The sequence below is a fragment of the Bipolaris oryzae genome, assembly GCF_000523455.1.
Source record: "Bipolaris oryzae ATCC 44560 unplaced genomic scaffold scaffold_166, whole genome shotgun sequence".
Taxonomy (NCBI): Eukaryota; Fungi; Ascomycota; class Dothideomycetes; order Pleosporales; family Pleosporaceae; genus Bipolaris; species Bipolaris oryzae.
The window spans coordinates 23119-47615 of record NW_006911442.1 but is presented as its reverse complement, the minus strand read 5'-3'; the positions used below and the strand labels follow the sequence as shown (position 1 = coordinate 47615).

The window sequence follows — 24497 nt, the reverse complement described above, 5'->3', positions numbered from 1 at the left end:
GCAGCACTAGCTTAGCCCTATTAGCCGTTCGTCGTCGTCGTCGTCGTCCATATGTCATGACCATTTGTTTGTCTTCTTTGCTGCCCGCCGCAAATTCTTTCTTTTCTTTTCTTTTTGCTTATCTGTGCTTCCTCCAAACTCTCGAGACGAACGCGACTCAGTCGGCATTAACCAAAGCCAGAGTCACCGCTTGTTGTTGTTGTTGTTTTTTTTTTGCGACGCTTGTGCTTTGTGTTACTGTAGTACCGTGCGTATGCGGTGCGCGTGCGAGCATTGTGTCACGGTTTGCGTTTGCTGTGTCTGACGGTTGCAAGGGCTGCTTTTTTTTCTCCTCCTCCTCTCCTTCTTCTTACACATACCACTTGTGTGTCGTATATGTTGCACAATGGGTAAGTAAGAAGGGTTGGTCATGGGTTAACGCAGCATGAATGTACTTTTTGCTTTTTGCTTTTGAGGTGTTAGAGAATGACGGTTGGGTGATGATGCCCTTGGCTTTGCTTTGCCCCTTCTCTTTTAGGGGGTGGGGAAAAAACAAAAACAACGGCAGATGGGCAGATGGCAGATGGGCGGACGGGAGGTGAGTGTCACTACTGACATGGATACTGCTCCACGTGACTCTTTTTTGCAACTTATAGCTCCCGCGTGACGAGACTACTGTGTATGGATGTTCGTCAAAGTTGCCAGTTGGGAGAGTAGCTTGTAAGCATTGTTCAAGTGGTAATCAAGTCCCAAGACACGCCGCTTACTTACTTACTACCTCTGGTGCGCCATGCCCTTGTATGTGTGTGTGTGTAATTACATTTTATCATCATCTAAACCAGGTTCCCCAAATGAGCCACATGGGGCGTATCTCTTGGTTTCCCCGTTATCTGGGCGCTTACATGCAATACATGTGTAATAAGATCTTAATATAGGTCCTGAAAGAAGGTTTATGGATTGAGATCGGGTGTTGAGCCGGTAAACAAGGACGGCTCCAGGGGACTAGTAAAGTAAGGCTACTAAAGCCCCGAACGTCGTGCGACACACCGAGTTCTACTAGACACTATTGAAGCTTCCTTTTCCCGAGTAACTTTATTCTTTCTTTCTCTCTCGACTTTCTTTATCCGTCCCTCCGCCTTTCTGTCAGCCCTTTTTTTTACTCCGCATCTTACTTACTCCGCCCAGGACGAGACTAGGGTCGTCAGCGACAACACACGGGTACCTCGGCCCAAAGCCTGCCTTAGGCAAGGCGTCGAGGTGGGGAACAAGATCTTAGTGCGGGTTTGTCAATGCGGAGCTCGCATCGCAGCATCGTTGCAGCTGAGATGAATCTTGGGGGCGGGTGCCGTGTTGCTGGGTCCAAAAAGATACTCTACGTTCCATTTGTTTCGACTGTCAAAAGTTACCCGTGTATAGCTCACCCACGTGCCTTGTAGCATAAACAATACTTGACCCTGAAATCAAAAACATATCAACGCAGCCAGGACAGGACAGTGTCGATACTGAAATGATTCTGAGGGAATACTTCCACGGACGAATTAATTCATGCGCTGTACCGCCGAGCGCTTCCGCGCCCCCATGACGTATACATTCTATACTCCACATAGCCACATAATCCGGCCATATGTTACCCAGTCGAGCTGTAGTCTGGACCTTCCCCCCTCCCCCTTCACGGTTAACTCTACTGAGAGTGGCTTGCGCATTGAGCTTACTTTCTGTTTGCGGCTACTTGAGCGTAATGTGCTAAAGAATGCTGTCCACCAACACTAGCCTCGGTAAGATTGGACAACAAAGGTCGTGTATATTGGGGGTTGGTGGCTACTTTTGGCTTAAAAAGCGGCGTTTTGCCTACCTTGCCAATGCCAATGCCGCGGTAGGGTAGATCATTATTTGGTAATGAGCGAGGCGAAGTGAGCTCCCCGGGGGAAAACAAATAATGCTTAGGTCCTCCGCTTGGCTGTTGTGGTTTTTTCTTGTCTTGCGTTGCGTTCCGTTTACTCTCTCCCGGTTTGCTACGTACTTAATATGTTTCGTGTCGGTGCTGCTACAGCGGCCCTTTTGGGTGCGGTGTACGCTCAGAACTCGTCGTCACTGCCTACTGTTGACCTGGGCTACCAAGTCTACCGCGCTTCGGGATTTAATGTACGTTTGTGTCGTCATCGCAACTGTGGTTGGTGATTCTGATTTTCACGTAGGAAACTGGTAACTTCTACAATTTTTCGAATATTCGATATGCGGCGCCTCCTGTCGGCGAGTTGAGATGGGCACCACCCCAGGCCCCAGCAACGAACCGGTCGGCAATCAACAACGGCGATGAATCAAGGTACTTCCGTCAATTCAAAACTATGCGGCGAATTTCTTGCTTACAAGTGTAGGATCTGCCCACAAGCTAATGGCGCATGGGGGGCAACTGTTACAGCGTCGTTGGTTGCGCAAGCACTAGGACGACCGCCAATCCCCTATGTACCATCAGGAGCCAATGCCAGCGCCGTAGTCCCACCACGTGACCCTCGAGAATCCGAAGATTGCCTCTTCCTCGACGTTTTTGTGCCCGAGGATGTCTTTGAGAGCGCCGGTAAAGGATTCGGAGCTCCAGTTCTCGTATGGATTTACGGTGGTGGATACACCGGAGGCTCAAAGAATGCTAACCCCGCCGGTCTGCTTGCTGCGTCTGGAAACTCGACTAACGGAGATGTCATCTACGTTGCTATGAACTACCGTCTGGGTGCTTTGGGCTGGATGGGAGGACCGTCTTTCCAGTCGGAGGGAGGTACATCTAACCTGGGCTTGTACGACCAGCGTTTGGCGCTCGAGTGGGTTCAAGAGAACATTCATCTCTTCGGCGGTGACAAGAACCGAGTGAGTCAAAACAAGTTCTGCTTTTTTTCATATCAGACATGACTGACCTTCTCAATAGGTAACCGTTTTCGGAGAGAGTGCAGGTGGAGGTTCCATCATGCACCAGATTACCGCATATGGAGGTTCCAAGGGCCCAGCTCCCTTCCAGCAAGCGATTCCGCAGAGCCCTGGTTGGCAGCCGGTCAACTCCCTTATTACCCAAGAGACTGTATACGACAAGTATCTCAACCTAACCGGCGCTACATCTCTGGCTGAGCTCCGTGCTCTATCGTCTGACGACGTCATTCGCGCCAATGCCCAGCAAATCATTTACGATTCCCCATACGGCTCCTATACTTATGGACCCGTCGTGGATGGAGACTTCGTTCCGCTCCAACCCGGCCTGCTCCTAGCCCAGGGACGATTCGACAAGGACGTACGCGTCATGATTGGTTACAATGCTGACGAAGGAGCCGTCTTTACGCCTACCTCAGTGAATACCTCAACTGCGCTACGAGCCCAAGTCGGACAATCATACGCCAATGCACCGCAGTCAACGATTGATTATATTGTAGATACCCTGTACCCACCGGTTTTTGACGGCTCCCTGGGTTATACAAACGACTACGAGCGTGGTAAACTAATTGTTGCCGAGAGCGCCTTTACTTGCAACACCTACTTCCTCTCAGAGGCGTATGGAAACGAGACATATGTCTATCTTTTCGCCGTTCCCCCAGCTCTACACGGACAGGATGTGCCATACACTTATTACGACGGCGGTGCCCTTTCAGATAGCGTCCGCAACGCTACTGTAGCTAGGGCTCTGCAAGAATTCATTACAAGCTTTGCGGAGACGGGCGTCCCAGATGCGGTTGGCGTCAAGGAATTCCAAGTGTACGGGCCGAATGCAACTGTTCTGGAGCTCGACATTACTGGTTTTGAAGAGGTTCGCGATAGGAATGCTAATGCTAGGTGTGCATGGTGGCAGAAGGCGCTATACTAAGACGTTGTAAAAAGGAAATAATTAATCACAAGAACAATGGACAATGGAAACAGCAAAGGATAGTAATCACTTAGACGAACAAGTATTGTTAATAACAGACTTCACATGCAAGAAATCGGGCGTTCCTCAGATGCAGAAATTCACAAATCGCGATGTTCACTCCGCATGCACATGCGGCATGCGCGTAGTATACCCACTTTTCCTTGGCTGATCACATCGACGTCATACCACAGCAACTACCAACTAACTCCACCTCTCCCACCTATCCTTTAAAGAGCTGTCGTGTCGCCCGCACTCGTCACACTCTTCACTTTCAAGCTTCAATTGCCAACTTCTTCTCCCTTTCAGAAACATCTACGTCCGAGCCCTCGAAACCATATAACATCGAACAAAGAAAAATAAACAAACATGTTCCGTCAACAACTCGCCCGCCAGGTCCGCCTCTTCAGCACCACCCCCGTTGCTCGCAAGGGCCCCGTAGAAGCTATCAAGGATGCTGCAAAGACAATCGACAAGACTATCTCTGGTGCCGCTGTAAAGGGTATCGAGAAGGGCGGTATGTTCTCTCTCTCCCGCTCTCTCCCATCACTCTCCCTCCTCCATTTACCCTCTTCTACCTATCCTCCCTAACGCTTCCTGCGTTAGCCGAGAACATGACAACATCATATGGTCCTTCCTCCCCCTCTCTATCCTCCTCTCATCTACTATACACTATACACTATATATATTATTATTTTTTTTAAAAAAAGATAAATAGCTAACGCATAATGTCATCAAACAGAGGAAGTCGCCAACGCCGTCAAGGAAGCTACACCCAACACCACCGAAGAGGCCAAGGGCCAGGCGAGCCAGGTTGCGGGTGAGGCAAAGGGAAAGGCAGCGGAGGTTACGGGTCAGGCCAAAGGGAAGGCGGCGGAGGTTAAGGGAGAGGTTAAGGGCAGGATTTGAGGATGATATGGGGGTAGGGATGGAGGAGAAGTAATGACTGCGAGTAAGGTTTGCATATCTTATGAGGGATGAGGGATTGAAGAAAAAGTAGCCTGAGTAGCCTGTGTGCAGGGCGAAATGAATCTTAATGTTTTCAATGGAATAATTTGAGTTTGTTATATTGACCGTCTTGTGGGCTTTGGAAAGTGCGTGGTAGTGTGGTGATGATGATGATGATGATGAGGTGTTCTTGAGACCCTCTTCTCCGTTGCATGCTAGCAAGCCTCGTTTTATGCCGAGTCTATGCATACACAAACAGTACTTGTCCCCCTGTTCTCAAACAAGCAAGTGAACACATTCATGTTACATCTTCTTCCATACATCTTCCACAACTCTTAACACCAACAAAGAGAGAGAGAAAAAAAGGATTTCATTACATAGTTGTTGTAAAGGAGAGTAGAGAAGTGAAACTAATTCCCCCCCCCCCCCCCCCTGCCCATACATAATCTCTCTTTTCCTCCTTTTTCTTCAATTCATCATAAAGACGACCCGACCCGAACGCAAACTGTTCATTACAACACCACACCCAACTCCATGACTGGGGGCCAAAGACTATGCGCCTGTTCTACCTCACCCGTTTCATCATCAACTCCATCATCGAGCTTAGACAAACCACAGTCCCACCTACAGCCCGATACGTTAGCCCCTGTCCACCCGTCTCATCTTACTTATGGATAGGGGGGGGGTGTACTTACCATGTCCCTCTTTTTCCCCCTCATATTCCCCTCCTCCTGCTCCTCTTCCTCCTGCTGCTCCGGCTGGTCCGCATACGTCTGCACGGGGGGCACGGGGGCATACGCCTGGGATTTACTCGTGCTCGTGGTGGTTAGGAAGGTGGTGGTTGGGCGGGTGAGTGTGCTGGGTGTTGCTGAGGAGATTGAGAGCGAAGAAAGCAGCGACGAGGAAGAAGATGGGGGTGTCGATGATGAGGAGGTTGAAGCCCATGAGGAATAAGAAGAGGGGGAGGAAGACGGGGCGGAGGCAGGGGAAGAAAGGGAGTGGGAGGCAGAAGAAGAGGTGAAGGTATACGTGGTATACAATGACGGCGAGGAAGATGGAGGAGATGGGGAGGGAGTGTTAACGGGCCATGATGAAGCTGTTGCATCGGTGTATGTGGAGGGTGGTGTCGAGTATGACTTATACGGGGAGGAAGAGGGGAAGGAGAGGGTGGAGGAAGAAGGGGTGACGGGCCAGGAGGATGCGGTTGCGTCTGTGCTTGTTGAAGGGGATGAGGAAGTGCTTGAGGAGGAAGAGGAAGAGGAAGAGGAGGGTGTGGCGCTGTCGGATGAGGATGAGGAGGATGAGGAAACTGGTGGCCAAATAGGAGTGCTGGTTGATGAGATTTTATCAGATGTGCTATGCGAAGAAGAGGTCGGAGAGGATGAGGGCCAGCTATCCGACTCAGATGCCGTAGCAGACGATGACGTCCAACTATCTGATTCAGACAACGTAGCAGAAGTTGACGGCCAGCTCTCCGATGGAGACGGCGTAGCAGTACTTTCAGACGATGAAGCTGACGTAGAAGATTCCTCTTGCGACGTCGTACTACTAGTCCATGGCACATCACTCGAAGGCGTAGGCGTAAACGAAGCGGAACCTGTCGAGGAAAACGACACAGTCAGCGTTCTACTCCAAGTGCGTGTTGTAGAACGGCGTTTGGTGGTCGTGGTGCGTCGGCGGGATGAGGTGGATTTTGTGGATTTTGAAGAAGATGAACTTGAGGGTGTAGCTGATGGGGTTCCCGATGTGAATGAGATCCAGCTGATTGTTGAGACGTCAGGGGTTGAAGATGGGAAGATGGAGTCGGTTGCGATGGAGAGACTGCTAGTCCAGTTGCCAGGAGGCTTGTAGTGTGCGGAGGAAGTGGGGATTGCGGATGTGGTCGCGTTTCCGCTGGGAGTAGCTACAGAACCCGTACTGGTCTCTGTGAGCGTAGCGTTGGAAGGGTAAGGAGGCGAACTGGTGACTACTGAGGGACTGCTACTAGGAGCAGAAGTCAGGGGTGGGCTTGAAGAAGTTGACACGGTGCCTGTGCCCCATGGAGACGAAGAAGTAGTGCTATTCCCGTAAGGTGCTGACGACCCGGGTGAAGAGTGGTGAGGCCAAGAGTGGTAGCCAGTGCCGGATGATTGGGGGCCTGTGGAAAGCGGGGCGCTGATGGAGGAAGATTTGCTGACCCCCCAGCTGCTCCTAGTGGCGTCCGTAGAAGTTGAAGTACTACTATATGCAAATTTTAGTATCTGTTTCCATAATTCCTCGTTTAATGTAGCTTACGGCAGAGGCGGAATGGCTGATGTAATGACAACAACGCTTGTGGTGACAATGGTCGAAGGACTGAATGTTGTGGCATTGGGCGGGAATGAGGATGTTTGGACAGATGGCACGTCGACAGTAGAAGAGACGCCGGTAGACAGCGAGGTCAAAGATCCACTAGGAGAGCTGGATGATGCGCTGCCACTTCCACGGCTCGGACTCGGGCTTATGGGCGAGTATGGCGGCGGAGCAGAATATTGGCGAGGCCGCACATGATTTGGCAGATTCACTTCACAAACCTGTTAGCAACTGTGTGTATTCGAATGCAAATACGGTGACTGAAGATTGCCAACTTCCGTAAATGCTACTAACGAATGGGAAACATACAGGGAAGCCGTTCAGCAGCAGTAAACGCCGCAAATGCCACAAGAGGTACGTAGGTGTTGAGCTTCATGGTCAACTTGATCAATCCTTCAAGATGGTAAGAGACGAACAGAAACGAATGTCAGAAGGGTAAGAAGCGAGAGTAGAGTGAGTCCAACAAACAGCTACAGCTGAGGAGCTTGAGTCTTGTCCTGTCGAGTCTTGTAGCCTTTTATGTATCTTGCTTTCGTTCCACCACAACAGCAACTGGGTGTGGGTCTGACGTTGCGGTGGCACAAGGATAAGGTACTCGGTTGCGATGCAGGTACAGATATGCAGCAGGGCATATCTGCTTTCCGTTGCCGTTTATCCGCGTCGAGATTCTTGAAGATTCCTTATCCTTTTTGTCGCTTCTGTGGTATAGCTAGACTATGAGGGTCTAATTGTCGACTACTCAAGTTTACCAGAATATGCAACTTTCTGATTTGACATCTAGAAAGCATATCCTACGTTTCCTGCAGACGGATCCATGGAAGAAACTGAGTGCATTGAGAAGGTAACCATGGGTTGGGCTTTTTGGTCCTAGTATGGAGAGGTGATTGCGGAGAAGATGCATGATGCATGGTCCCGGATGTTACACAGCAGACAGTGCCGCGGCCGCTGCCGGTAGTGCAGAATAAGGCAAATACTACGATCGCGGGTTGGAGACCAAAGCTAAGGATGACAGAAGTGACGATGCCAATCAGTTTTGGGGTTGGTAACGTCTACGCTGTCAGTTACTCTGTACATGGTGTTATTGCGAATCAATGGACTCGAGTGACTCGAAGCCAGACGATACACGCAGTGTAGTGTTTGTGACCAAGTTTGTATTCCAAGAAGAAGAAGATGGGAATGTTGTGAATCACGTGTGGTCTGCTTTGGAGATATTTGATGGACGACCTTGCGAACAAGGAAAGAGCGAACCGGTTGGTATCATTGGATAGGAGACCTGAATAGGCGTGGCGACACAAAGATGCAGGAACCAAAACTCGGGCATACGATGCTGCAAGGCGCCTGCACGATTCTCGATGGGGTCAACAGGGCGTAAGCAAGCTATCAAAACCTGTAAACGACTACAGTCATGTATTTCCCATGCACTGTGTTGCTCATTGATAAGAGGCTGCCTAGAGTGGCGTGAACGGGTTTCGGAGCCATATAGACCGATGACAACTGTTGAATTTGGATGAGTTGCTGTACAACCAGGCCATGTACGACTCTCACGTGTGTCACTTTTGTCTCTGCATTATGGGCGAGCCAAGGAAACTGCAAGTGCCGCTACTTCACACTCGAGATGCGGGTAGGTGCAAGCTGTGTCTGCTTAGTTCAACTCGTTGAGCACGGTAGAAATAGAGCCGTCAGCACTAACAATAAGCTTCTTTAGTGCTCGGTGGAAGGGCGTTTAAGGGTGCCCTTTTACGTACCTGAGAGGCGACTGTTGGGCGAGTACACCGCCGTTCCGCTGCTTCCCGGTTCCCCAAGTGCACCTGCTTAAAGTTGTCTCGAGGGACCATGCATCACGACGCCAATCAACACCATGTTGAAAGAGTACGCCTACTTAACCAATACCCAGGTACCTTTCTGTGTGAGCAGTGCAACGCAATCTGACTGACAAGTCAATCCTTCTTGTTACATGTTACGCATCCCTCTCGACGGCTCGCAGTTACCTGCTTGGCACCGGTGTCACTTTTGTTGCCCAAGGCCGACCAAACTCATAACATGTCATCTGTATAGCCTGGTTGATTGCGAAACTTGATGCACGACTCCATCTAGCGCGCCATTTCCTTCCGGCACTTGTGCACAGCAACATGGACAGGGTCCACTGGGGTGATGACTGGGAAAACTTACCGCGTCATGGTTGCATGCATAATTAAAAATCCATCACACAATACACGGTCAGTCACAAATCATACCATGGACAAAAAAAGGCTTTTTGTGCGACCAGCAGCTGTGAGGCCGCAATGACAATTATACTATACAACGAATACCTCAGTTCGAAGATGGGGACCGAGAGTGAAGAGAGTTTTGTCTCCCAAGCGATGCTGCTAAGCGTCGCGTTACGGATATGTATGAATATCCAACAAAAGGTCGAGCGTTTGCGGGGCGCCCAAAATGACTCCGTGCAACGCCTTCAGTCGTGACATCGTAACGACACTGTGTAAGAGGTATCATTTGCTTGCAAAACCAAAATCGCTACTCCAAAGTGAAAAGGACAACAAGTATGTAAAGGAAAACAATGGGCGTAGCCCGGCATGAGAAGACGACGTGGGTATGGCAGCAAGCTGAAGAAGGTAAAAAGCAGGTGAATGCTGCGACTACTCGTCCCAATTCACCAGACTGTTACCGTTGTCTTGGTCGTTGGCCGAGTGGTCGTCAAAGGCTTGAGCATATCCAGCACCTTGAAAGTCAAAAAATGATTCGTAATCAGGGTTTCCAGGAGTGAGGAAACCGTCAGTGGGGTAGAAGCTCTCGGAAATGGAAGTGGGCAGCGCCGATGAGTCGTCGGATAGAGATTCCACCTTGAGGTGCAGGCCAGACGATAGAGTCTGGGTGGAAGCGGGAGCACTCTCGGAAACGTTTGTGGCATTCGATGTTCGCGTCACCTTGTTAGGATTGTAGGTGTAGGTGGGAGCAAAGGGCTGGGGCAGATTCTCACTACCAGCCATGAGCGTAGCGGTGCGTGCATCGTTGGGGTCCAGGAATGATCCGAGGAATTGCTGCGACTCGGGCGGCATGGACAAAGTCAAGGGATTGGTGCCAAAGACCTGAGAATTAAAAGGGTAGCTTGCTGGGCTGAAAGAATACGAAGAAGGACTGGTAGAGTCGCTGGTCGGCTGCTGAGCGTCAGCGACGGAGCCATCGGTGGGAGAAGATGACTGAGTAGCAGGCGAGTGCGTCAGCGATGGTTGGGCGGATTGCTCGGCAGACTGATTCTGGGTCTGGAAGGCTTGAGGAGGCAGAGACATGCTACGGTTGGCATCAGTCTGTGGAGTCGTGGCGGTTGCGCTCGGTGGCTGAGCTGAGTGATCAAACTGCGAGGGGGCCTGGGGAAGCTGAATCGAAAGGGCACGCTGGTGCGACTGGGTCCGTTGAGGGACATGGTAGGGGGACTGCCGATAACCCTGCTGGGGCTGAGTGGTAGTGGGGCTAAAGGACTTAGTCTGCTGGAAGCCTTGCGGGGAGGAAGGAGCGAATTGCTGGGGTGGCAGCATGGTGGGGCTCAGCCAATTGTTTGCCTGTGGAAAAGCGCCGGCGGTGGATGGGAACTGAGCCCCAAACTGCGGAAAAGTGGGGCTCTGGTTCTGGTACTGCGACATGAACATGTTTCGCACGCCGTGCTGGGTGGCAATGTAGTCATGGAGCTTCTTGTTGAACATGACCGACGTCGTGTGCAGGTGCGCGTTGAGGCGCTGGTACTGGGTGGGTAAGTCATCGTCTTCTTCTTCGTACATTTCTTCGTTGATGACATCCTGCTCAGTAACACGCAGAGCACGGCCTGTGCGCTTCTTGTGGATCTCAGAAGCTCTACGCGCAGACTCGATGCGAGCCTCCAGGCTGCGATCGCTGCGGCGCGAGGCTGCAATGTAAGCGCTGTATAGGATCAGCACGTGAATTTTGTGCAAAGCAGACTTGGGACGACTAACCGCTCCTGGTTTTCCTCGTGGGTCCGCTCCGTCTTGACCGGGCGGGCGGCGGTGAAAGTCCGACGCTCAGCAGGCATGGTGAGGTCCAGAGCAGGTGGTGACTGAAGACTGAAGTGACGGCAGTAGTGGCAGTGATGGGGTGGCAGTCGTAGTGTGGCAGGCAGGCAGGCAGGTAGGCAGGCAGATGATGGTGGTTGTGTGGCGGCAGTAGGTGGGGTAGCTTCAACCGGGATCCGAGCGTGGGCAACGACAACCAGGTTGATTTGATGGGCTGCGGGACAGTTCGAGGGGTACGTCTAGCAACGACTTCGACTGTGAGGAGCAATTGGGAAAGGAGGAGACGAGAAGAGGTGGGCGAGCCAAAGTATGTATGCTAAGGGAGAGGGGAAAAAAGTGGCGACTGTGCAGGGTGTTGGGGCGGCGCACAAGGTGAGGGCGGAGCAAGGAGATGGGCCGAAAAAGAACGGAGCTAGAGGCGCTCACGTATCGCGATGACAGGGTTCGGACAGCAGCACGCCAGATGCAGATACGCGACGAGTGACGTGAGGCAGTGCGATGGGGGGCTAGAGGGACCGCGGATGCACAAAGGGCTGAGGTTAGTGCAGATGAAAGGGTCTGGTGCTGGGGTGGGAGCGATCGGGCGTCGTGAGTGGCTTCGATGGGAGAGTTCTGAGAAGCGGGCCGGGGACTTTAGGCCGGGATCATCAGGCTGCGGATGCTAGCGGACAACGAGGGGGGAAATGCGTGGTGTAATGGTACGGCGACAGCTGTGGTGTCGAGTAGCAGCGCAAGAAATTGGCAATGCGCGAGAAAGCCAGGAATCGAAGAAGGGGGGGAGACAGACAGCAGGCTGAGCGGAAGAGGGCGGTAGTGGCTTGCGTGGATATGTTATAACGACAAGGGAAGAAGCAAAGGCATGTGCTTTTTGGCAATTGAGTGCACACGTCGAGGGGTTTGGCCAAGGACCTGTGTGTACTGTGCCAGCAGCGAGCAGGCAGGCAGGCAGGCAGGCAGGCAGGCAGGTAGGCAAGCAGGCAGGCAGGCCAGGTGAGGTGCCAGCAGTAGCCAGCAGCCAGCGCCCATGCCACCCAACTGCAGCGGGCGGCCCAATAGCCGGCACCTTGAGAGAGGGCGCGGGCGGGTCGGCGAGTTGAGTTGGGTGGAACAGCAGCAGACTGGGCTACTGGGCTCCTGGGCTGGGTGGGCTGGTGGGCTGGGTTTGGGCCTAGCCCGGCGCCATGCTCAATGGGTGCGCGCTGCGTAGGCCCTCGGCGCTCGTAAGCAATACAGAGAGCACCACCACGGCCACCATCACCACTATGCCTGCCCGCCTGCCCGCCTGCCTGTCTGCGTGCTGGCGGCCAAGCGTGCTGTGCTAGTACCAGTGCGCCATCTCCCGCTGCTATGGGAGCAGAACGTCGGTGCGGGTTCGGGGCGAGACTGGCTGGCTGGCTGGCTGGCTGGCTGGCGGATTGGCGGACCAAGGCGGTGGATGAAGAAAGTTTTCTTGGGCAGCCCTTCACGCTCTCTCGCTCGCTGTCTGCACTGGTCAGCCAGGGCCAACAAATTGCACCGTACCTGACTATCCACCTGCTTGTTTGGTCGTGCACGAGGACCGCCGAGACGAGACGTGGGCCGGCTATTGTCGCGAGGGCGAGGGAAGGTTTGAAAACGAGGGCACTGCGATCGCGATCGCGATCGAGATCGCAGGTGAAGGAGCGCAGGAGCTTCCACAAACTGCTGGGCCAGAGCCAAGCACAAGGCCGGTCGGATAAAAAGGCAAAGACCAGCGCCAGCGCCAGCGCCAGTGCCAGCAACGCAAATGCACAACGCGGGCCAACAGCACGCCGCCGGGGCTATCCTGGGCCTGCACCCGCTGTCCGTGACCTCCGGCGCGCGCGGGTGATATGGCGCTTGGTAGCGAGGGGCTAAGCAGGAAGATGTGCTGCGAGGTGCTGCTACTCGACACTACCGTCTATTGTGTATGGACTGTGTCCTCGCAAGCTCCCCAATGCTACACCCACTCATAGTCAGCGCTTGCATCTAGCGGGGAAAATGCGCGACGAATGAATGGCCGCCCCAACGTCCAAACACATCGACGTCACCCTCTACCCCTCGAACCCGTCCACTTGCACTCCCATGCCCACCACGCCGCCACCACCACCACCACCATTACCGCCATCGCCATCGACAGCTGGCAGGCCCACGCGAGATCGCGATGGCGCGGCACCCTCAATCGGCATCTCCAGCACATGCACATGACTGGCGATCGCCCACCGCCCAGCAATAAGGACCGCCCTGTCCGCACTCCGCCAGCTCAAAGGGACTGGGACAGATACGCGAGCCGCCGCATCGGGCCTAGCTCCGATCTCATCCAACCCCCCAGCCAGCCCATGACCAAGCTTGGGACGACGACAAAACTCTGCTGCCAGCTTGTGCACGCTGATCCTCCAATAGCACTCAGTCTAGTTGGCAACAGTACATAGTGCCAGTAGAAGCATCCGTACCAGTCGCCGACTATTTGGACTACTACTTACGTATACTTACTTACCTGTAACCCGCCAGCACGTCAACCGTCGGAAACACTGTCTCTGCTCCACTATGTCTGCAACTCCGCCTGGCCCTCCACATTCTTGTTGCCATGGCATTCCACTATCCTGCCGTACTTAGAGTACCACATAAAACCCTGACCTAGCACGCGCAACGACACAAAAAAAGCCTGCTCTCGTCCCGGTAGCCCATACACCCTGGCAGCCTCCGAGGGTTCACTCACCATGGGTGTGACGATTGGCGAAATCTTAGTTTGGCCTTGGGTCGCGCAAAAGCTTGCTATTTGTCACTTGAAACACCATCCAGAAGCCCCCAGAGCCACCGACGTCACGTAGCGTGGGCCTTCCGCCGCCTGTGCGCCCCGCCGTGCACCCCCATTGCCAGGTCGCCGGGGTACTGCTAATTGCGGCCTGTCAAACATCATCTCACATCCGCCGCCCTTCCAGAGCCTAGCACCCATAACCCTTGGCCGCACCATGGCTCTCCCAGATCAGATCTCAGATGCAGATGCAATATTTCCGTCGCAGATCCCATCGTCTGGAAAATCGCCCGAGCAACCAATAGCATCTCCAATTCGACGCTATCGCCAATCTCGCATCAGCCGCCCTGTGGCCCGCGAGACAATACTCGGTCTGCCACCAAAGCCAACAGCACGGGGGGTCTTTGCGCCCTCAAGCAAGCCTGCCGACTAATCTTGACCATGGGCAACTTGCTTCTTTTGCGCCCACTTATTCTCAAGAAATCTCGCCTCAACCAAAATCCTTCCCTCTCCCAACTGGGCCTATCTTAGTCGCTCTCTCTCTCTCTCTCTTCCCCATTCAACAAGCCTTGTGTCCTGTAAGCGTGACGTTGTGAGTAATCACACAAAGTCGAAACCACCAACAAGGACTGGTGCCCAAAGCCGAGCTGCACGGATTGAGTTCAGCACATGTTTAGCTGCATGATCTTGCATTCGAGCCAGTTGCAATAGTATAACAGCAATTTCCTTCCTATCAGATATTATCATGGCTGCACTAGGTTCCGCGGGAGACTTTTTTTTTGTCAACGCACTTCCAACAACGAGGCGGCGTCTAGCTACAACGTCTGAAGCCCTCTCGCGTGGTATTCTTATTGCTATTGATAGCACAAGTGCTGCAACATAATTAATTCTACCCAAGGTTCAATGGAAAGAATGTCAAGAAACATGAGCATCAATGCGGTAAGTAGTGCGCTCGCATCAGTGCGGTATTCCTTACTCACAGCTTCCCCTAATTTCATCTCCTTGCATTCGTTAGACCCGATTATTTCCGTGCGAACACATTTCCCTACGGTTGTTATGCAGCCGACCGGCAGTCGCATCACTTCCTACCAAACACCAGGTACACCAATTACATACTACACCTTACTTCACCGCCGCGCCAGCACTCCCAGTGCGCTATGGCACGGTTGTCGATGCTCAGGGTGATTTGTTACGGATAGAGACGCCGCTCCGGCTTCCTTTGCATGTACGTGCCAGGCCAGGGCCGATCTTTCTATCTGAAGCTGGCAGGGGCCCGCCACCCTTGATGTTCGAATTACTTACATGCATTGTGATTATGGGACAATTCTTACATGTGCATGCTAGCACTAGGTTCTCTCTTCGGCGCTTTCACAGAAACACTCCGCGGGGTATTGTGGCAGGGCTTCGCACGGACTTCCGTTCGGTCGATGGTATGGCCCGACTACCCAATCACAACCCTCCTTTATACCCCTCTTTAACAGCTTATCGTCCCTTCTTTCGCATCCGATCCATACATCCCCCCAGGATCCAGCACAGGCTCACATCAGTGGACGGATGATACACATGCCACGTTCGTTAGCCTCTTGTAACCCTGCACGCCCACTGGTTCACAGTGGCCCGGAAAACGCTTCCTGAGGATCAGCGTCAAATCATGGCCAAGTGTGCACCACGCTTAACAACGCCTGGCGCAGTAAATAATTCGCATATCGGGTTACTCAACGGTTTTCCTGCAAATGCCTTTACCCGTTGGCTGCGACGGAAATACCGACATGCCAGTTCAGCCCAAGGAGGGTGGGTGTTCTGTCATGTTCGCCTTGAACGTCCCGTCCTGCCCCACTTTCGGTCTCTATTCGATTCCCACTCGACTCCACTAGGAGAAATGCCCCGATCATCTTTTGACCAAGAAATGCGTGTTTTTTTCTCTCTCTCCCATTCCACATCGATATTAATTATTGCGAAGCCGCGACTGCTCATCCGCCAAGCCGAGTCACCTTGCACCTTGGCCTTGTCACAGCCCCGTAATTGCCCCAGTTAGCGCACTCTGATTCTCACAGACTGTTCACAAAGACCCTGTACGTCGGAGCGACAATCCCCCGTGGTGCCGACCACGCAACCTCGGAGGCATATAAGCGAAGGGTCCGACACCCAAACACCTTACTACTCCCCTGTACGCAGACCAATATATGGGAATAATTGGGCTCCGATGACTGCCGCACCATTATTATACGCAAATAATGGCAGGTTTTCTTACACAGTAGAACTAGGTGTAAGGATGTTGGGAAAGACCTGACGGCGGCCTGGAAACGGAACGAGATTAGCGGTGGAGCAGATGGCAATTACGAACAAGCCAAGTTCTAGATTTAGAGACAGTGGATCAATGGAACCTTTGGTGATCCGATTGACATACCCTAGGTTGTATACTTAATTAGCAAAGCGAGGGCTGTATGCTGCCCATTGAGCTCCCTGTAGTTTATTGGATGATGATAACCCGGAACGCCTTCCGATCCTCCCTGGTGTACTCTCTTTCTCCCCCCTTCCCGCACCATGTCAGTTAGGCCCCAGCATCTGCATCACACCCTAGACAACCCTTCTTTTTTGTAAGCAATGAGTGGGACAGGGGGTGATTCTGGTGGCAACTATCCTTTTTGAGTTGCATCGTCCTAATTTCGTGGGCTTGCGTATGCGTGTAATCAGGGGTTGGCCTTCTTTACTAGCCCCTAGATATCACACGCAAAGTGGGAGAATCGGGAGGTGGGAGGGTTCACAATTCTATACTGGTAGCATGTTGTGTTGGTGCTCACAGGTACAAAATTTGATATACCACCTAATTTATCCCTAAACGGACGACGCCTTTAGCTTCGTTTTATTCAGTCCGCGGCCCTACAGTCGCCTCCTGTCTAGAACCTGCGCCATTCGTCCTGTGTACTGTTCACCCTCATGAATATTGAGAGAATACAAATATCTGCAAATTCATCTCTCTCTCTCTTTCTTTCTGTGGAAACCTTTGCATCAAGAGTCCTCGCTATACTTTGGCAACCTTTACCTCCGTCCCCCCCCCTCCCCGGCCCTATCTGACAATCTTGTACACCAGACTCACCAAAAGCATTTTGTAAAATAAGTGTAAAGCTCAATACGAAACACTCTCCCTTTGCACAAATGACTCTTGCTCTTCATTCTCAGGCCGCAAGATTGTATCTCACTTCTCGATACCGTTTACCCCTTGGACCTCTCGAGGCATGGTATCGTAGATTCAATTTACACGAAGATCTGTATCGTCATGGATGAGTAGGCAAAGAGAGGGAGGGGCATTGATACAGTACCCCCCCCCCCCCAGCCGATAAACAGTGCTAAAGAATGACCACAGTGTTAGACTTGAGCATGATTTTTCCCACTCCAACAATCCCAACCCATCCAATGAATCCCGAAAAGGTAAAGTGAAACAAAAGAAAAACTACTACTACTACATCAGGTTCGATTGACGTGATTTGCTTCTCAACTGCACAATTCCCTAATTCATAACTTGACACTTCTCTTTTCTCTCTCTCTCTCCCGTGTTAATCAATCTTGCCCCTTGTCCACATCAGCCTTGCGACGTCCTGCTATTACAATTTACCTAGCGGGGATGTCACAGGAATGGGTATGAGAGACGAGTAGTGAGGGGGTGGGGGTGCGGTATACTAAACCAATCACCCTCCCCCACATATATATATCGACGCTATTACTCTTGAGTCTCGACGTGTAGGTTGGTTTGGGAGAAGCTAGTGTAGAGTCAGGGTTGATCGGTGATATAGTGTGGGTTCTCTCTCTCTCTCTCTTGGTGATGCGTGAGTCTGATGATTTTGTGTTGTATGGGTGTGGAAGGAGATAGGGGAGGGGGGAGGGGGGAGATGAATTGGGTTCTAGGTTACGGATGAGACAATTTTGGTAGATTGGATGGAAATAAAGTGTGGTATATATGGGTGATTGATTTGTCATTGATTTGATTGATTAATTGAAAATGATTTTGTATTTTCCTGGTAGATAAAGGGGGGAGTGGATGAACTTGTTTCCCATGCTGCGTTTGAGAGGCCCTTGCTAGGCTGGGTAATGGTAGAGCGTGGTCTATGTGCCGTTGGCTTATTGTTAATTCATATTCCTCGATTGATTAAAATTAATTGGGACGGTTGGGGCTATGACTAAAATCTACTCAATTGGTTTAAATTTCTGGGTTGAGTGGTTTAGTCGGGACTAATTCTGCGCCTTCCTCATTGGGTAAAACTCTGTGTGCGGGTATGAAGGTAGTGATCCGGGTGATTTGAAATGATATGGATTGATTGAATAGATTAGGCGAGAGGTCTTCGAGATATATGATCAGTTAGTGGTGAAAACAAGGGACAGAAATTTTTAACTTCATGGTGCGTGAGTGATGTAGTGTCTGCGATGGTTTGTGTTGAAAATGATGAGACTCTCCCAATGTGAAGGTGACGAAGATTTAAAATGAAAGTCACCCTCGATACATGTCACACAACACAAATCAACTATCACCCACCTCGATAGTTCCTACAAAGCCAACTGATCTTTTCGAGGCGCTTGTGTATAAGCAATTTCTCCCCTCAAGTACATACTTGACCTGCCGGCGTCCTATTGTATCCAACTCTCATAATTACTTCGGCTTGAAAGGTTTTTACTACTTAACTCTAAAATTACTACCTTTAACCACTAGTCAGCTCTTCAGACCCAAAATTATGATGTATTGCATCCGATACAAACTCCTTCTAGGGCCAAGATGCTGATCCCAATACTTCACTTCCCCTTTACTATTATCACATGTATCACCTTCCTGTTCCCTCTTGAAATATCATTACATGTAATATGCAACGAAGTTTCCAATCATCCGTCTTCTTACTCCCACTTCACATAAATTAGCAGCGGATATAACAGTTCACTCTCTCCAGCAGCACCTTACGCCGCTTAAATATCTAGGCCTAAAACAAAAAAAAATAACAATAAAATCCTTCTCTTTTTACAAGCTATATGACTAGAGGGCTTCTTATCTATAGTCCAAGATAGTCCCTGAGTTCGTACCTGAGGGAAATTTTGATTTCGTGAAGATTGTGTAACGGGAAAGTATTCTTAGGATTGTAAATGTATAGGCTAGATTTTCTTGTATCGCTCTTTTCTTTTGGTACTTTTCGGGAGTTCATGTAGGGTACGTGGCTAAAGAATACACGTTATCTTCTATAGCGAGTAAAGTATTTTGTAGAAATTAATATTGCACTCAGAGTGCTTTTGAAATTGGGTAAGATATTAGAATTTGTGGATCGGAGTTTGGAGTGCAAGGCTGGTGTAGGGAGGTGGATGAATAGAGAAAGCGAGAGATTACAGTGCAACTTTGTATCTAGATGGGGGTTTGATATGTGGATGGAGAAGGCAGGTGTTGTGTGTGTGAGCATAATGAAAAGCAGAGCTATTGCTGTAGAGTTCACTGTCGTCGAGATGATCAGTTCAAGATGCCATACCTACACAGCTACAATGTTGCGCAGAATCTGAGAAGCTATGGGCTATATTATTCTACACTGTTCAATATTTTATCTACAGAATCGCGGTAATTTGGGTACGGAGTAGGCGTGGTCGAAGAAAGGATCCACACTGCTAGCATTACAATGCCGCAACAATTCGAAATGAATGCTATCCATATCACGCTGGAAGACATAGCTAACTCTGACCAAGGGGGAAACACTACAGATGCTTGTATCATGAAAGAATGATGAGCAAATGCTAAAGATTTATAGTGTGGCACTGGGGTGTTCGCAAACGGATCGCTCATCCAACAGGATAATCTTCTCTTCAACTAGCCCGGCATGATGTCCCATTTCTATGCATTTCAATATGAATGACTCTACTTGATCGGCACGAAACTACTTTTCACTGCGATTTCTATGTATCGCTGGCTCGCTGTCAAGACGACAGAATAGTAAGTTCATTGAGATGACATGGTCCAAGGATCTATACTCCTGATTCAAAAGTTTCCTCTTTAACAGCTCTTCAGATCTTGTAGAATTAATAGCCACAAGAAGTTTTAAGATAATGGCAATGCCGACCAATGTGCAGTCTGGCCTCAAGCACTGAGTTGCCGCACCGGGGTTTGTGGAAGGTACCAACACTGCCATGTTGTACATGTTGCTTTCATTTCTTTTCTCTCATCTTAGTTGGGTTGCAAGGCATTCAAGGTGGTAGTACAGAATGTGACGAGTGTAATGCCCAAGGTTGCACATACCGAAATTAGTGTGCAATGGTGAACATGTCGCTCTCAAAGAACAGACAAATACTCAATTGAGAAATGAGATCCAGACCACACATGGTCGAGTTATGCAGGAAAAAACGGTATTCTCGCCACAACGGGTATCCAGATTGGGCGATGTTGATTTCAATACTTTATTCCAATATTGTTCCATGGATGCACAGCAATATAAGAAGTTAGGGTGCCTAAAAATAATGTACCACATGACACCAACACGGCGCACCACCCCACTCGACCATCACGCCCTCACGCTCACTTTCCTTGGTTTGCACTCACGGAATCGGGTTACTGCCTGCGCCTGCCGTCTGCCGCCAATGCCAAGCGTATTGCCGTTGTCTGCAAACGGCCAACAGCCTTGCCATAAACAATACTTCTGTCCCCGCTCACCTCGATTGCTTTGCTTTCTTCACGACAACCACCGAAATTATCGCTGCTGCTGCATCAATTTCAACGCGAGCATATCTTCAATTCTAAAGCTATTCGATCCGAAATTCTCCTACCCGGATTAGCTCTATCGCCATCACCATGTTTGGCTCCAAGATTCTCGCTGTTGCTGCGCTTGCGCTGAGTGTCGTCGCTCACGAGAGTACGTACCTTTCTCTTTGTTAACAAGGAAAAAAAACTCCCTCTCCAGCCACCTGCTATCAACCACCACACTACAAGCTAACATAATCTCTCAAAAAGCTACCTGTCCAGCACCCACAACCGTCACAATCACCGTCACGCACTCTATTACCCGGCCTGGACCGCCACCAACGCCTTCAAGCTCGTATGCATCTCCTCCTCCTCCTGCTGAATCGGTCGTAGCGCCTAGCCCGAGCAGCGTTGTCAGTCTCACTAGCGCTGTAACGCCCCATGAGCCTATTCCTACTTCAGAGACTGCTGCACCCTCTGGCCCGGCTCCAAGTATTGCTCCGTCAGCGCCACTTGAGAGTTCTCCCGCTGCCTCTGGTGCTACTACTGTACCTATCGTCGTCGCGCCGTCCGCCGTTGTGCCGCCCGTCTCGTCAACCGTTGAAGCCCCACCGGCTTCATCCAGTGCGGTTGCCTCGAGTCCTGCGCTCCCAGAGATCACGAATGCAGCTGCTATTGCTACGCCCTTGGGTGGTTTGGGCTCGCTCTTGGCTATCGGCGCTGCAGCTCTAGTCGCCGTTGTCTAAAAGACTTTGTGCATATACGACAGCAAGTTCGATTTCGGATCGAGAGGAAAAAAAAATAAACAAACGACTTTTATGCCTTCATGTTCACATTCGAGGTCGGGGTGGCTGGCTATGATAATGATGCAGGGGTGTTCTTCGGCGGGCTATCTATCCGTCGTGAACCACGCTTTTTACGACTAATGCCCCACATTCACGATTTCACACTTAATGTAATCGGTGGTTTCTGGGGGGTGGAGAATGTGGTAATTAATTATTCGTCTGGCAGCAGGTTCCACTACGGGATGTACGTAGCTTCTGACGGAACTAATACAAAACTTGACCAAGTCATTATCTGTTTTCCTGTTCTTTTCCGTGAACCTTGATGTGCTCACTTCACTGTAGGTAATGTTAATTTCAGTACCTCCTTCTTCTCCTTTGAAAACATCCAAGTGTACAGTAAATCTATAATTTCCCTTGCAATTCTCTTCTATCATCCCCATTGGGCGAACAACTATGGTAGACAAAAGCTTCAAGGTAATGCAAAAGAATGGACAAACAGTTACAAGATGCTTTACGCCCATATCTCTCCCGTCAAAAACAGAAAAAGAAAAACAGCCAGAGCAATGATATGATATAATTATACATTTCCCACCTCCATCCTCCCAACCTCGTAATACCGTAATATACTCTTCCTGCTTCATCCCCTAGCTCCGACCCCGCAATCTCGTACTCCCTCGGAACAGAAAGCCAGGAGCGCACGAGCGAGTGTTGAACGTCAACCCCCCCCTCCTTCAACCCCTTCTCCCTCTTTACCAATACAAACTCCGAGATATAAATATACCCTAAGCTATTTATACTTCCCCATCAATTCATCAATCTCACGCTGAAACTTCTCCATATCATCGAGTATATTACTCGAATTACTCCTCACTTCCTCACCTCCCTTGTCCGTACCCACACTGACGACGCTGTCGTCAACCCCCAACACCCGTTCCTTCTCATCAACAGGCGAATACAGCGCATGTTCATTCTCTCCCTTCTCATCCAAGGGCGCATATGCGCGGCGCAGTGAGCTCTCACTCGCCACGCTGGTGCGCCGATGTTCAGTGCTTGTGCGCCGGAACTCGGTGCTTGTGCGGCGGCTTTCGGAGGGAGAGGTGGAGGAATACGGGTATGGGCGTTGTTGGTCGAGGCTTGAGCGGTTGGATTGGCGGCGGCGCGGGGGAGGCGGCGGAGGCATGATGCTGCCTGTGCTTCCGCCGGAGACGTTGCGCTGCGTGTTGCGGGTTGAGGAGACGGAGGGGGTGCGGTGCATGCTGGGAGCTGGTGATGGGGCCTCGGAGTCTAAAGGGTTTCGCCGCGGGGAGGGCGCGTCGGGGATCGAGCGCGGTATCCGGGCTGAGCTGGAGGATTGTGCGAGCTCTGTGCTGGATGAGTTTGTGCTTGAGGCGCCGAGGTTCGCGAGTCGCGCGCCGTATCGGGAGGGCGGAGGAGGGGGTGGTGGTGACTTTGCGCTTGACATTGGATCATGGTAGGTTGATGTTGGGGTTTGCGGAGCTTCGACGGAGTGTTGTGAGGATATTGTGAGGTTTGAACTACTGCGCGACCGATTTCCTGAAGTTGTCGTCTTCAACTGACTTTGTCTCCGAGCTATTGGTACAGGCGGAGGGGTCTTTTTTGGCTTCGCCGGATCTTCCGTAGATTTGGGAGCGTCGCTTGGTTTTGGTGGTGTCGGCCGTGATTGCTGCGGCGACTGCTGCTGGGACATCGGAGACGACGGAAACGGCTTACTCGCATCTGAGCTATTTGTTCGGCTAATGCTTGCTGGCGCCACAGGCTCAGTTGCTTCAAATTGGTCAAACGGAACTGTCTGTGGCTGTCTCGGTGCGACGAGCTTGCCATGACGATGCTTGGGCGCAGGTGGGGGTTGCTTCTTGCCCTTTTTCACTTCGGGCATCATTCCCACGCCCTCGTCCTCATCTTCGTCTGCTACGTCGTCTGAAGTTCGCGATGACGCAGCGTGTATCTCCTGTGGGTGCTCTGATATCGACTGCCGCGATACTGAAGAGCTGTCTGTGCTGCTGCTTTCAAACTGCGCACTGCTAGTCGAGTATGAAGCGCTTCCAGGTCGCGCAGATTGGCCGGAAGCGCGCGGAGTAGGCATTCCAGTCATGAGCAGATTCTTGAAGCTCTCCACGTCCAGAGAAGCTCTGTTGTTGCCTGGCGTTGGCCTTTGCGCATTCGTCCGTTCTTCCGTGCCGCCCTCGCCCTGCTGCGGTTCCAACGATGCCAGCGTTTTTGAAAACGGGTTCGCGGGTGCATTGCCTGGCGCAGAAGCTCCTTGTGATCCGCTCAAGTATGGTCTGGTGCTGGGCAATGCGCCGGCTGTTACCAGGGCATCTTTCCCAATCACCTGCGCATTGGCTTCGCCAGCGGTGATTGAGTGGTTGGCAAAACCGGCGGGGTTCACCGGAGGCGGCGGGCTCGCAGGGCGATCTCCATGGCTTGCTCGCCGGGCCATGAGTTCGTTGAGCGTGACATTGTTGTCGTCGTCGAAGTTGGGCGGCGGCGGAATGGTGGTAGTGGGAGAGACTATGCGTACAGACTTCTTGGTCTTTGTAGGCGCGGCGGCATCTTCGAGTACTGTAAGACAATTACTCCTTCAATGCCAGCAGAAGCAGAACGGCAAGGCAAGGGAATACCATGGTCGCTGTCTCCCCGGCGAGCCTCGAGCACGCTGCTATCCGTGTTGATAAACGAAGTCTGCGGTACGGGCGCGGGCCGAGGAAACGCTTGCGAGGCGCGAAAGGGGTTCCCGGACGACATGCTGGGGCTAAAATCGATTCATTATGCTATGTACATGGAAAAGACTCGCAGGAGGCGGTAAGTGTAAGACAGCCTGGAAGAGATGCCCCTGCTGGTGGTCGGGCCAGCAAGTCGATCATCGCCGACATGCACGCGTCGATCTGGCGGGACAGCGAACAACCCCCACCATCGCATCTCACCCTGTCATGTACGCCATTTGCGCCTACCAGCCAGCAAACAGGCGGCTCGGATATCGCGGGTGGGCCCTGCGCATGTAGTATGCACATGTGCAAAGTTTGCACCGGAGAACAGTTGTTTGCCAACGTGTGGTATCAGCTTTGTCGTGTGCTGTCAATGTCAT

General features: G+C 51.4%; 7 protein-coding genes across 7 annotated transcripts; 3 read left to right on the top strand and 4 right to left on the bottom strand.

The window, feature by feature from the left end:
* Nucleotides 1-2004: 2004 nt before the first annotated feature.
* Nucleotides 2005-3820, top strand: COCMIDRAFT_8509 (uncharacterized protein; the record flags this gene model as incomplete). Its single annotated transcript, XM_007693450.1, has 4 exons — nucleotides 2005-2121; nucleotides 2175-2302; nucleotides 2355-2838; nucleotides 2897-3820. The coding sequence occupies 4 exons, from the start codon at nucleotides 2005-2007 to the stop codon at nucleotides 3818-3820; spliced, it is 1653 nt and encodes a 550-aa protein (XP_007691640.1).
* Nucleotides 3821-4228: 408 nt separating this feature from the next.
* Nucleotides 4229-4768, top strand: COCMIDRAFT_8508 (uncharacterized protein; the record flags this gene model as incomplete). The annotated part of the gene is made up of 2 exons (XM_007693449.1): nucleotides 4229-4376; nucleotides 4602-4768. The coding sequence occupies 2 exons, from the start codon at nucleotides 4229-4231 to the stop codon at nucleotides 4766-4768; spliced, it is 315 nt and encodes a 104-aa protein (XP_007691639.1).
* Nucleotides 4769-5410: 642 nt separating this feature from the next.
* COCMIDRAFT_40044 (uncharacterized protein) lies at nucleotides 5411-7514 on the bottom strand (the record flags this gene model as incomplete). The annotated part of the gene is made up of 5 exons (XM_007693460.1): nucleotides 5411-5431; nucleotides 5503-5665; nucleotides 5705-7024; nucleotides 7082-7349; nucleotides 7448-7514. 5 exons carry the CDS (start codon nucleotides 7512-7514, stop codon nucleotides 5411-5413), a joined length of 1839 nt encoding a protein of 612 aa, XP_007691650.1.
* Nucleotides 7515-9774: 2260 nt separating this feature from the next.
* Nucleotides 9775-11180, bottom strand: COCMIDRAFT_105105 (uncharacterized protein; the record flags this gene model as incomplete). Its single annotated transcript, XM_007693465.1, has 2 exons — nucleotides 9775-11050; nucleotides 11104-11180. The coding sequence occupies 2 exons, from the start codon at nucleotides 11178-11180 to the stop codon at nucleotides 9775-9777; spliced, it is 1353 nt and encodes a 450-aa protein (XP_007691655.1).
* A 3332-nt stretch (nucleotides 11181-14512) lies between these two features.
* COCMIDRAFT_29454 (uncharacterized protein) lies at nucleotides 14513-15220 on the bottom strand (the record flags this gene model as incomplete). The annotated part of the gene is made up of 3 exons (XM_007693453.1): nucleotides 14513-14766; nucleotides 14889-14997; nucleotides 15215-15220. The coding sequence occupies 3 exons, from the start codon at nucleotides 15218-15220 to the stop codon at nucleotides 14513-14515; spliced, it is 369 nt and encodes a 122-aa protein (XP_007691643.1).
* A 5497-nt stretch (nucleotides 15221-20717) lies between these two features.
* On the top strand, nucleotides 20718-21352 carry COCMIDRAFT_40042 (uncharacterized protein; the record flags this gene model as incomplete). The annotated part of the gene is made up of 2 exons (XM_007693459.1): nucleotides 20718-20778; nucleotides 20877-21352. The coding sequence occupies 2 exons, from the start codon at nucleotides 20718-20720 to the stop codon at nucleotides 21350-21352; spliced, it is 537 nt and encodes a 178-aa protein (XP_007691649.1).
* Nucleotides 21353-22178: 826 nt separating this feature from the next.
* Nucleotides 22179-24157, bottom strand: COCMIDRAFT_8504 (uncharacterized protein; the record flags this gene model as incomplete). The annotated part of the gene is made up of 2 exons (XM_007693448.1): nucleotides 22179-23974; nucleotides 24034-24157. The coding sequence occupies 2 exons, from the start codon at nucleotides 24155-24157 to the stop codon at nucleotides 22179-22181; spliced, it is 1920 nt and encodes a 639-aa protein (XP_007691638.1).
* Between the last annotated feature and the right edge of the window lie 340 nt (nucleotides 24158-24497).